Raw genomic sequence first — 13,660 nt, forward strand, 5'->3', positions numbered from 1 at the left:
TTGAAAGCTAAGCCAGGGCATTAGGTGGTTTCGTAAAGGTGAGGATGACATTGTAGATGCTTTACATAAATATATTATAATTTGATACGGAGTGCGGAAATGTGAATCTTGAATCAGCATTGTATTGGTAGAAAGGGAATCTTATGGACATAATGGAATGAGTGTAAATATTAAAGTGGACAGGCAATATGGCAGCTGGAAGCACAATAAGTTGTGTTACACAAATAATTTAAATATACAGCAACTTATTATAATCTCTTCATCAGACACATCTTGTTCCAAGTGATTCTTAACAGGCAGAGCATGTTATAATGCTGTAAAGTCACCGGCTTCATGTCATATAGCTGCAGCCTCTAATTGTGAATCATATTACCATGGTTATGGGCCACAAGGTAACATTCTTACACAACGATAAAGAGGCCAAGACTGGTGCAAAATTCCATTTTAATTGACATCTAAAAGTCAGTTTCTTGAGGACCCGGCTGCCATCAATAGACTGTTTACTGAAAGTCAATTTTAAAGTTTCTATGAAAACAAAGCAGCACATTTCTTGTTATATTAATAACCAGCAGTATTTACATTCATTCTTAGATTAAAGTAGCGTCTAAGATTCATGCTTGAAATCAGATACAGTAACTGCAGTTTATCTTTTATCCACTAGAGGGCGGTGATCACAAAGCAAGGATGCCAGTTGGTGGTAAAGTGTGGGGTACAAGTAATACTAAGTATAGTCAGATCTTTGTGCTTCATCTGTTTGGCTGCAGAAGATCTTCTTGTTTTGCAGGAAGATGAGAAACTTAATGTTAATCTTTGCTTTAACGAACATCTTCTTAACAGTCACTCCCTCGTACTGCACCTGGAGAAGATACTGGGGAAGTAGCTGCAGACATGTCTCTAGAAAGCGTATGTGGCATGGCTGCTTTATCCCTGGTGCTGATGATGATGATGACCAGCCTAGGCTGGTACTGGTAAAATAAAGGCGAAAAGAAGCATGGGCTCCCCCCAAATTTACCAGTACTATAACTAGGCTATGCCAGCCACATGCAGATAGTAGGGTCAGAATTTGGTGGAAACAACATGAATCCGTGGATCCATCCTACCTTGTGTCAACTGTGCCGGCTGCTGGTGGTGTAATGGAGTTTGGAATGTTTTCTTGGCACACATTAGACCCTTTAATAGCAATTGAGCATTATTTAAATGTCATAGTCTCTCTGAGTATTGTTGCTGACCATGTGCATCTCTTTATGGCCACTGTCTACCTATCTTCTAATGGCTACTTCCAGCAGGACAACAAGCCATGTCACAAAGCACACGTCATCTCAAGCTGGTTCAAGAATATGACATTTAGTTGTGTGCTCCAATGGCCTCCAGTTACTAGATGTCAACCTAATAGAGCACTTATCATGTCAACATGGACCAGAATCTCTGAGGAATGTTTCAAGCACCTTGTTGTATCCATGACAAGAAGAATTCTGGCTATATATAGCTAGATAGATAGATAGATAGATATTGGTAGAAGTGGGCTGGTTGTAAAGCAATGGGCATGGTGTATGGAACCAGTGTTACAACCCCTTAATCTAATCCATACCTGAACTGCACTTTTTAGCCATGTTGTTATCAGGAAGTATCAGTGATGGAACTATAACACTTCCTTGGAAAAGTACTTCTGGGGTTAAATTCCACCTCCACAGGGAACACTCAGGAATTGAGTGAATTCATCATCATCATCATCATCATTAAGCTACCATTGTTATTTCTGTTAGCTCCGTATTGTCCACTAGTGAGCTCTACAGACAGCCAGGAGCCGGACCCAGCAGGGGTCACCTGAGAGAAGACACTTGGGTAGGTAGGTGAGGGGGCTGGATAGTGTGAGAAGCCCACTAATCGAGACCTTATGCAACTCCACTGGGCAGGCAGTTCCCAAGGTGGAATTATGAGGTGATAACAGAGGCTGACCTGGGAGCTGGACATGTATGTGACTGACTTTGGCCAAGAGGTGATGCTCTGCCAGAGATGTGCTGTGAAACCTATCTCACTGGATTTATTGGGACTGATTTCCTCACTTGTTGGACCTGCTATTGTTAATGGGACCGTGGTGTACCTATCCCACTGGACTTATTTGAACTGATTTCCTCACACTTGTTGGACCTGCTATTGTTAAGAGAACCATGCTGTATTTAATACTTTTCTGTAGAATAAATCATCCTCCTATTCTTCCTCTAATACCGAGTGATTTGGGAACCACGTATCCCCACATTTGGTGGCAGCCATGGGATCACTCAGTGACAAGCACAGAATTGGAAAGACAAGGCAGAATGGAGGCAGCAGCACAAACATACAGAAACACCAAGAAAGGAATCCTGCAGGAACTTTGTCAGGCAAGAAAAATTGAAATCCATTCAACGGATACCAGGGTGTCCCTAATCGAAAAATTGGCTCAGTTGGACATAAAAAAAACCCTGGTGAGGAGGAGAAAGAGGAGGATGTGGTTCAGGACCCGTTAGGGGAATCCAGTAATGGAAATGGGGGGATGAAAACCCAGACAGCTGCAATAACCGTCGGCAACATGGAACAACTACAGATTTTGTTGGATGTACTTGGACCAGGAGCTGCTGCAAATGAGAGGGCATCAGTATTGGGAGCAACGCTGGATAGACCGGTTGTGGTACCTGCAATGGCATCAGTGTCATTATTGGAAGGAAGACAGATTCTGCGATTGGGATATCACGATGTACCATGCTTTGTGGAATCAGCCACGTACATTGACACTCACCTTCAGGTATTTGAGTCCATGATGGCAGGGCATGATATACCTGTGGCGGAGTTGTCAAAATATTTTATACCTAGTTTGATGGGCCGAGCGCAGGAGGCATACCATGCCCCGAGCCCAGAGGAAGGAAAAGACTACCAGGAGATTCGGAAAGTATTGTTGGGTCAATGTGCGGTCACCCCTGAATCCTACCGCACTAAGTTCAGAACTATGGCAAGAGGCAGTGACTCTTCATACGGAATTTAGCAGTTTATTGCAAAGAATGTGTAATCGGTGGCTAGAAGTGAAGCAAGCTACAACCTTAACAGACATTAAAAACATCTTTATATTGGAGCAGCTAATGAATAAAATGGCTCCAGAAATTAGAGAGTGGGTGGTGGACAGAAATCCCACTATGCCAGAGAAAGCATCAGCATTAGCCGATGAATTCCTGGCAAACCGTCCCCAATGGAGGGGACATAGCGGAGGTGAATGGGCAACTGTTCGAAGGACCCCACCTGATCGAGAGACACCACCGGCTACATCACGCCCCATGCCGCCACGTACCCCAGCTGCGCACTCTAGTGCGCCCAGACCTCGTGGTCCAGCAGTATTCAACCCTAGGAGATGCTACACTTGTCAACAACCAGGACACATACAAAGAAATTGCCCATGGGGAGGAAGACCGTTCTCTGGATTGAGACCAGCTGTGTTCCGAGTGTCAGTGTGCCAAAGAACATCAATTGAGGGTGGGGAGGGGTACTACGATCCTGATGCGCCAGAGGCGGAGGAAGTAGTCTATCAGGTGGAGGTGGTAGCGGCAATCGGGAAGGCTACTCCTGCAAATATGAAGGGACACCTGCAGTCTGTAAAAGTGAATGGCCAGGAACTGCAGGGACTCCGGGGCTTCTATTACTCCGAAACGGCCCAGTTTAGTCCCACCTAATCAATGGCTAAAGAACCGGAAAATGAAGGCCAGATTACATTTTCCCCCATTGGGGCCAGGAATCGGGGGAGGTGAATGTGGGACTTTTGGATGGATTACCTACGCACGTTATTCTGGGGAATTATCTGGGTAGTGGATTGGCCACTTACTTTTTGGGAGCTATCACACGGAGTCGAGCACGGGCTTTGGAGACAGCTCCCGAGGACCCACCCATACCAGCACCAGAAGTCCCTGCTGTGTTAGCTGCCACACCACCTGAACCGCTGTCGGTGAGTAACGCTGTACCAGACTTACCTGATATTGACATGAATCTGGGGGAGGTAGATAGGACTGCATTTAGGGAAGCCCAACAGACTGACCCATCCTTAGATGGTCTCTGCAGTGCGGCAGAGAGGACAGATTGGGGACCTCAGTAGGATAGGAACATGTGGGAGGCAGGGAGGTTGTACCGGGTACCCACCAAGGCTGACCTTGTAGAGCCAGGAGTGGCTAGGAAATAGCTGATTGTTCCCCAGCAGTACCGTCGCTGGTTGTTAGCACTAGCCCATGACATCCCCCTAGCTGGCCACCTAGGGGTTCTAAAACCCGTGCCCGGTGGCTATGACATTTCTTCTGGCCTGGAGTTAACCAGGAGGTCAAACACTATAGGTCCTCATGCGATGTATGCCAACACCTCGAGGGACCCCCACGTCGGGTCCTCCTACAGTCCATGCCCATCATAGGTGAGCCATTTAGGAGGGTAGCCATGGACATTGTGGGACCTTTTAAGAAACCTAGGGAAGAAACAGGGAAGAAGTACATCCTGACCATAGTCGACTACGCAACTAGATACCCCGAGGCAGTGGCACTAGCATCCATAGATGCTGAAGATATTGCCCAGGCTCTCATGGATATCTTTAGCCGTGTAGGATTCCCTCAAGAAGTAGTCACCGACCAGGGGACGCAATTTCAAGGGGACTTGCTGCAGACAGTATGGGACAACTTTGGGGCCCATACGTATTTGCGAGAGATTTAATGGGACCCTTAAGCAGTTTCTGCTGGCATATGCTGAGTTGGAGGGGGGAAACTGGGAGAAGTCATCGCAGCAGCTATTAATTGCGTACCGCGAAGTGCCGCATGATTCTACCGGGTTCTCTCCTTTTGAGCTATTATATGCTCCAAGGGTACAAGGACCTCTTGACCTAATCTGAGAAAGCTGGGAAGGGTCATTGCAGGAACCTGAGGTTCCAGTCTTGGAATATGTGGGGCAAATGAGGGATAGACTGCAGAGGTTGATGCAGCTCGCTCATGACCATACTTTGGGGGTGCAGGAAAGGCAGCGACATTATTACAACAAAGAGCTCGAGAAGAATAATATCTATACAGGTGGATCATTTGTGATGTTTAATTTGTGTTTTTTCTCTTATCACAGTAGTTTTATGAAATATCAATAATCACTCCTCTATTACCTAGATATAATCTCTCTGTAATCTCTATTGCCTGTGTCCTAGGTGGATGTGCTGTTAATGTCAGTATCCTGGGTGGATGTCCTGTTAGTGTCAGTGTCCTGGCTGGATGTCCTGTTAGTGTCTGTGTCCTGGGTGGATGTCCTGTTAGTGTCTGTGTCCTGGGTGGATGTGCTGGTAGTGTCTGTGTCCTGGGTGGATGTCCTGTTAGTGTCTGTGTCCTGGGTGGATGTCCTGTTAGTGTCTGTGTCCTGGGTGGATGTCCTGTTAGTGTCTGTGTCCTGGGTGGATGTGCTGTTAGTGTCAGTGTCCTGGGTCGATGTGCTGTTAGTGTCAGTGTCCTGGGTCGATGTCCTGTCAGTGTCAGTGTCCTGGGTGGATGTGCTGTTACTGTCTGTGTCCTGGGTGGATGTGCTGTTAGTGTCAGTGTCCTGGGTCAATGTCCTGTTAGTGTCAGTGTCCTGGTTAGATGTCCTGTTAGTGTCAGTGTCCTGGGTGGATGTGCTGTTATTGTCTGTGTCCTGGGTGGAAGTGCTATTAGTGTCTGTGTCCTGGGTGGATATGCTGTTAGTGTCAGTGTCCTGGGTGGATGTACTGTCATTGTCTGTGTCCTGGATGGAAGTCCTGTTTGTGTCTGTTTCCTGGGTGGATGTGCTGTTCGTGTCAGTGTCCTGGGTGGATGTGCTGTTAGTGTCAGTGTCCTGGGTGGATGTCCTGTTAGTGTCAGTGTTCTGGGTGGATGTCCTGTTAGTGTCAGTGTCCTGGGTGGATGTGCTGTTAGTGTCTGTGTCCTGGGTAGATGTGCAGTTAGTGTCTGTGTCCTGGCTAGATGTGCTCTTAGTGTCTGTGTCCTGGGTGGATGTCCTGTTAGTGTCAGTGTCCTGGGTGGATGTCCTGTTAGTGTCAGTGTCCTGGGTCAATGTCCTGTTAGTGTCAGTGTCCTGGGTGGATGTGCTGTTAGTGTCTGTGTCCTGGGTGGATGTCCTGTTAGTGTCTGTGTCCTGGGTGGATGTGCTGTTAGTGTCAGTGTCCTGGGTCAATGTCCTGTCAGTGTCCTGGGTGGATGTGCTGTTAGTGTCTGTGTCCTGGGTCAATGTCCTGTCAGTGTCCTGGGTGGATGTCCTGTTAGTGTCTGTGTCCTGGGTGGATGTGCTGCTAGTGTCAGTGTCCTGGGTGGATGTCCTGTTAGTGTCCTGCGTGGATGTGCTGTTAGTGTCAGTGTCCTGGGTGGATGTGCATGTGCTGTTAGTGTCAGTGTCCTGGGTCAATGTCCTGTTAGTGTCAGTGTCCTGGGTGGATGTGCTGTTAGTGTCAGTGTCCTGGGTCGATGTCCTGTCAGTGTCAGTGTCCTGGGTGGATGTGCTGTTACTGTCTGTGTCCTGGGTGGATGTGCTGTTAGTGTCAGTGTCCTGGGTCAATGTCCTGTTAGTGTCAGTGTCCTGGGTGGATGTGCTGTTATTGTCTGTGTCCTGGGTGGAAGTGCTATTAGTGTCTGTGTCCTGGGTGGATATGCTGTTAGTGTCAGTGTCCTGGGTGGATGTACTGTCATTGTCTGTGTCCTGGATGGAAGTCCTGTTTGTGTCTGTTTCCTGGGTGGATGTGCTGTTAGTGTCAGTGTCCTGGGTGGATGTGCTGCTAGTGTCAGTGTCCTGGGTGGATGTCCTGTTAGTGTCCTGGGTGGATGTGCTGTTAGTGTCAGTGTCCTGGGTCAATGTCCTGTTAGTGTCAGTGTCCTGGGTCAATGTCCTGTTAGTGTCAGTGTCCTGGGTGGATGTGCTGTTACTGTCTGTGTCCTGGGTGGATGTGCTGTTAGTGTCAGTGTCCTGGGTCAATGTCCTGTCAGTGTCCTGGGTGGATGTGCTGTTAGTGTCTGTGTCCTGGGTCAATGTCCTGTCAGTGTCAGTGTCCTGGGTGGATGTCATGTTAGTGTCTGTGTCCTGGGTGGATGTGCTGCTAGTGTCAGTGTCCTGGGTGGATGTCCTGTTAGTGTCCTGGGTGGATGTGCTGTTAGTGTCAGTGTCCTGGGTGGATGTGCTGTTAGTGTCAGTGTCCTGGGTCAATGTCCTGTTAGTGTCAGTGTCCTGGGTGGATGTGCTGTTAGTGTCTGTGTCCTGGGTGGATGTCCTGTTAGTGTCTGTGTACTGGGTGGATGTGCTGTTAGTGTCAGTGTCCTGGGTCAATGTCCTGTCAGTGTCAGTGTCCTGGGTCAATGTCCTGTCAGTGTCAGTGTCCTGGGTGGATGTGCTGTTAGTGTCTGTGTCCTGGGTAGATGTCCTGTTAGTGTCAGTGTCCTGTGTGAATGTCCTGTTAGTATCCTCTCTTCCTCTCCTACCCCAGTGTTATATTCCTCCCTGTATCACACACTATATAAATGTATCACACACTATATAAATATATCACGCTATTTTCTCTTACCCCAGTGTTATATTGCTCCCTGTATCACACACTATATATATGTATCACACACTATCTTCTCTTACCCCAGTGTTATATTGCTCCCTGTATCACACACTATATATATGTATCACACACTATCTTCTCTTACCCCAGTGCTATATTTTCCCCTGTATCACACCCTATATAAATGTATCACACCCTATATAAATGTATCACACACTATCCTCTCTTACCCCAGTGTTATATTCCTCCCTGAATCACACACTATATAAATGTATCACATACTATATAAATGTATCACACACTATATAAATGTATCACACACTATCCTCTTTTACCCCAGAGTTATATTCCTTTCTGTATCACACACTATATAAATGTATCACACACTATATAAATGTATCAGATACTATATAAATGTAGCACACACTTTGTTCTCTTACCAGTGTTATATTCCTCCCTGAATCACACACTATATAAATGTATCACATACTATATAAATGTATCACACACTATATAAATGTATCACACACTATCCTCTTTTACCCCAGAGTTATATTCCTTTCTGTATCACACACTATATAAATGTATCACACACTATATAAATGTATCACACACTATATAAATGTATCAGATACTATATAAATGTAGCACACACTTTGTTCTCTTACCAGTGTTATATTCTTCCCTGTATCAAACACTATATAAATGTATCACACACCATTTTAATGTATCACACGCTGTATAAATGTATAACACACTATATAAATGTATCACACAATATCCTCTTTTATCCCAGTGCTATATTCCTCCCTGTATCACGCACTATATAAATGTTTCACGCACTATATAAATGTTTCACACACTATATAAATGTATCCCACTCTATATAAATGTATCACACACTATATAAATGTATCCCACTCTATATAAATGTATCACACACTATATAAATGTATCACACACTTTCCCATCTTACCCCAGTGTTATATTCCCCCTGTATCACACACTATATAAATATATCACACATTATCCTCTTTTACCCCAGTGTTATATTCCTCCCTGTATCACACACTTTACCCTCTGCACAGTTATCAATGCACTCTAGTCTCCCTCCTTCCTTGGTATTATGCACCTAAGGCATCAAACAAATGCCTAACCAATCAGAGAACGTGGGAAAACCCTGACAGGACTACTGAACCAATCGTGGGTGGAGAGAGGCGGGCCAGTGGGAGGAGCTTCTCCTTGCTGTTTGGTTGAATGTGAATACAAAGACTATTTGGAAAGGTGGAAGGCTGGTGCAGCTGCTGCTGGAGTGTGTGATCTGGGGAGATTGGCTGTCCACAATCTGTCACACTAGGTCACTGGGAAACCTCAGATGGATCTGCAAAACTGGTTGATCTAGGAAGCTGTGCTGGATTTTTGTAAGCTGTGTAATATCTGGTCTGTTGCAGGATTTGAGAGTCTGTGCAGGATTGCTGTGGGTTCAGGATAATTCCATTCAGCCTGTATTCTCGAGATTTCTGCAGACAAACAGTGAGTAAATCCAAGATGTGTATGTAGTTCTCAGATGAAAAGAGCAGAATGTGTGAGCGGAGAAGGCTGGATCTGAGCCCCTACCAGCTGTGAAGGAGAAATCCTGGCTGCTCCACACACTGCTGACATTAGGATGCACTGATAGCTGCATGCTTGTAAAATGACCCAATGGATTAGCTCTCCCAGTGTGACCTCCCAGTCCAGTGCAGAAAGTCCTGGCAGATGTGAGGACCTTTTTTTCCCTATCACCTACGATGATGAATCCAGGAGAAATGTGGCTCTGTGTTAGGGGATGTGTCTTCTAGGGCTCCAGATGAGGATCTCAGCCCCTCCTGTCCTTCTCACACTGAGGCTGAATCTGACATCTGACCAATCGTACTGTTTGCCAAGGGAAACACCAGCTCCACGGAGTAATGTTATGCTGATATCAACAGGACGGACACTGTATCAGTGATGGACACAGTGAGGTCCTTGGAGATGTCTCCCAGCATCTCCATGCTACATCCATCATGCATTGTTTGCGTTCATGTAGATTAAAGATCACATTTGACAATCCATGAGGATTGCGCTGAGCACGAGAACTGAGGGTTAATTCCACAGTGTTGTTAGGAAAAAAAAGACATCAGGAAGAGTCATTATCTGCTCTTTCCATTGTTGACGATGTGTTCTGCTGCCTGTGACTTACAGCTTGCCACCTGTCCAGGTGAGTTCCCGCTGCCAGGTGTCAGTTCCTCACTTAGACATCCATCAGAGATTTGGGGATGATATTGCAATAATTCCATCACTCTCTGCTTCAGATCTTCTCTTATCTGAATTTGCTAAATTATTTAATTTGTGTTATTACAGGCTTTGTTGTCCAGAAGGCTGATAGTGGATTGAGCTGTGCGTGTATTTCTGCAGTGGGATTAGGGACACGGCAGTCAAATACGTTGATATTTTTCCTTGTGGATACATAATTTTTTTCACTCATGTTCTGTCTGTTTGTTCTTTTCCTCTACAACATCTCACATGATAAGGAAATGGGAAACATCTAATAGAATATGATGCTGGATGGTAAACATGAAGACCTGGTAGTGGTGTAACCAAGAATTGGAGACACAATTTTAACATGGAATTGCCCTAATATTTTGGGAGTAGATGGTTTTTATTAGTTCAGCTTCCTGTGGCTTTGGGTTGGAATTACAATTCCGTGTCCAATTACAGATCTAACATGATGTGAAGTGAAAACCTTGTACGTGGGGTCCACTGAACTTCTTGTTGCAAGGGGACATGTCTAGGTCAAACAGCGTGAGCCCACCAGGATTTGGGGCTCCGGTGTTGCGAGCAGGAGCAGAGCACAGATCAGCTTGGGGTGAAGCAGAGAGCAGGGCCAATGGGTACCCTTACTCAAGCCGGTCATCTAGAAAAAAGACCTCCCGGATGATGGGGCTATGGAGAAGTGAGGATGACTATGAGCCCCAGCCGGGAAAGGATTCTGTGCCGGCCAATAAAGTGAGCTTTAGGTCCAAATCTGCCTGGCAGGAGCATGGAGAAGAAAGCAGGAATAACAACAAACCTGCCCAGAAACAACTCGATGGAGAGGTGAGACCAAAGTCCGTGGAGCTTGGTTTGGATGAGAAGATGGCCAAAGGGAAAACAGAAGGGACTGAGGAATTGTCAGAATTTCACTTTTCAATTGGGGCGTTCTGCACTGATCTCCTGCAAATATTCCGTTCCAAGAAATTCCAGTCGGACAAACTTGAACGGCTCTACCAACGTTACTTCTTTAGGCTCAACCAAAGCAGCCTCACAATGCTCATGTCTGTGTTGATTTTGATCTTCTTGGTGATGCTCATCTTCCACTGTGTCCATGGGGAGTACGAGGTGCCTAATGTGGCCGTCCTTTCCACTGCCATGCTGATAATTGTTGCACTTATAGCCGTGTGCAATAGAAATGACTTCCACCAGGACTATATGTGGATGGCGTGTTACAGCGTCATCATCCTGATCTTTATGGTTCAGATAGCGTCTGTTTTTCTGGTGAGACCTCGGAGTGCTTCCGATGGGATATGGTGGACCGTATTCTTCATCTACACCATCTACACCCTGCTTCCCGTACGGATGAGGGCAGCAGTTCTCAGTGGGGTTATTTTATCCACCATTCATTTTGCCATCTCCCTAAAGAACAATGCCAGTGACGAATTCTTATTTAAGCAGGTGAGATCCTTCCTTTACTGCTCTACTTCTTACCGTTATTTGCGCTCTTTCTGTTCTTCCAAATGCAAAAAACACAGAACTAGAGTGGTCAAATAACTTTTTAAATATTTCTTATTAACTATTAAACCATCATATATCGCTGTATTAAAATAAAGAACTTTAAACGGAGTGAAAATGGATGTTCGTTTTTTCGGTATAGTATTTCCAAAACATGTCTCCTGGCTTATAGAAACAATAATTTATTGTATCTATTATTTCCATCTGCATATATCATTATAATGGGACAGCTTTCTTTTAATCTCTTATTATAGCCAGTTGTAAATCTGATTCTATGGAGCTGTCGCGGTTATACTTCTACACTTTGATATATTTGCCAGAGAAAGTGACTTGTTCATGCAATGAATTAGCCACATTGTGTAATTGTCCCTTCTCCCCTCAGTCCGGTGTGACCATCCGAATGATTCAAGCATCCTTTTTTAATTCTAGAACACTCATGAATATCTCATAGTTTGTTCCAGATATGTAGATCTGCAGATACATTTGTTTTGCTGAATTGACAATATATATATCAATATAATACATTGAGCAGCCTCCTGATATTGTTGAATAAGATTTAAGAGTTTTTGAGACTGCACTATGTATTTATGGAAGCCTTGGAGATATGCATGTAAGGTCAGCGATGTAACGTATGAAGAATGGGCAGGAATGAAGCTTCTGTGTGAAATAATTTGCAGATAGAGAGTGTCTTCAAGCATTGCAACTATCAGGAAGTAAGAAATAAAGTAAATCAGGAAGTCAAAATAAATACCTTTATGAATGTGTCAAGGGTGACTAAAGAGAGTGATGACCATACAGGTTGGTAAAGTAGTCAATTAAAAATGATTAGCACTAGTAAACCAGTTAAGTTGCGAAAAAATAATGTTTTATTTATAATACTGCAAGTGTGTAGTTTGATATTCTGTGTACTTTTAAGGAAGACACCAAATAGTATCCTACCAAAGCTTAGACCAGTGATGGGCAACAGACGGCCCTCTGAGCTTTCACATGCGGCCCCCAGCTGCTTTCTGCTATATTGTCAGATTTGTTTGTTATAGTGTTATGTACTTGTGTAAAATGCCTGATGATATGTTGTAATCAGATAGGTGTCTTTTGTTTTGATTAAATTAACATCATCATCATTTATTTATATAGCGCCACTAATTCCGCAGCGCTGTACAGAGAACTCGCTCACATCAGTCCCTGTCCTATGAGAGAGAGGGAGAGAGAGATTAGGATCTATGTGATAGCAGCCAATTAACCTACTAGTAATTTTTTGGGAGTGTGGAAGGAAACCGAAGGTCATGGAGGAGACTCATACAAACTTCACACAAATAAGGCCCTGGTCATGAATCAAACTCACAACCCCAGTGCTGTGAGGAAGAGGTGCTAACCACTGAGCCACCGTGCTGCCCGGATCATTAAATGTATTGTTTTATCTTATTACTGAGATTAAAGGTAATGTGCAACCTTCTTGAAGCTTAGTGGGATGCCCATGTGGTCGCTGAATGTGTCAGGTTTACTATGACTGACAAAACCTACGGTGCAGCGTGGAGTAACGAGGAACAAAACTGATGCATAAAATTGATTAAAGAATATGGAATTGTTTCCCAGAAAAACAAGTGTAATTGTGCAATATCTTTGGCTTGCTTTGTACTTCTTCTGGAACCTTGTTTAAATTATCTCTCTCTCACCCTCTCTCTCTCTCTCTCTCTCCTCTCACCCTCTTTCTTTCTCTCTCTCTCTACCTCTTCCTCTCTCCCTCCTCTCTCTCTTCTCTCAACTCACTCTCTCCTCTCTATCTCCCTCTTTCTCTCTCTCTCCCTCTCTCTCCTCTCCCTCTTTCTCTCCTATCTTTCTCTCTCCCTCTTTATTTCTCTCTCTCCCTTTTTATTTCTCCTCTCTTTCTCTTCCTCTTTCTCATCCTCTCCCCTCACCTCTCTCTCTTTCTCTCTCTCTTTCTCTCTTTTGTCTCTCTCCTCTCCCTCTCTCTCTATCCCTCATTATCTCTCTCTCTCATCTGTCTCTCCTCTCTCTTCTCTCTCCTCTCTCTCCCTCTCCTATCTCTCTCTTTCTCCTATCTTTCTATCTCCCTCCTTATTTCTCTCTCTCTCCCTTTTTATTTCTCCTCTCTCTCTTTCTCTTCCTCTTTCTCATCCTCTCTCCTCTCCTCTCATTCTCTCCCTCTCTCCCCTCACCTCTCTCTATCTCTCTCTCCCTCTTTCTCTCTCTTTTGTCTCTCTCCTCTCCTCTACCTCTCCTCTCCTCTCTCTCTTCCTCTTTATCTCTCTCTCATCTGTCTCTCTCCTCTCTCCGCTCCCACGCTCTCTCTTTTTTCTCTACCCTCTCTCTCTC

At 44.9% G+C, this 13,660-nt stretch overlaps 1 protein-coding gene across 10 annotated transcripts in view; it reads left to right on the forward strand.

Annotated features, from left to right (window-relative positions):
- ADCY5 (adenylate cyclase 5) overlaps positions 1–13,660 on the forward strand; it is a 334,525-nt gene that overhangs the window by 194,146 nt on the left and 126,719 nt on the right. For 2 of the 10 annotated variants that reach the window (XR_012678330.1, XM_075181149.1), the window contains exon 1: positions 8,823–11,269. The exons of 7 other annotated variants lie outside the window; for them this stretch is intronic. Coding sequence is in view for 2 of the 3 variants with exons in the window: in XM_075181149.1 (XP_075037250.1) it covers positions 10,343–11,269 (927 nt within the window). In the remaining variant the exon portion in view is untranslated. Of the gene's footprint in view, positions 1–8,822; positions 11,270–13,660 lie in introns of those variants that run through there. One more of the 10 variants, XM_075181150.1, reaches the window with a different exon arrangement.

The sequence above is a fragment of the Mixophyes fleayi genome, chromosome 7 (assembly GCF_038048845.1).
Source record: "Mixophyes fleayi isolate aMixFle1 chromosome 7, aMixFle1.hap1, whole genome shotgun sequence".
Classification (NCBI taxonomy): domain Eukaryota; kingdom Metazoa; phylum Chordata; class Amphibia; order Anura; family Limnodynastidae; genus Mixophyes; species Mixophyes fleayi.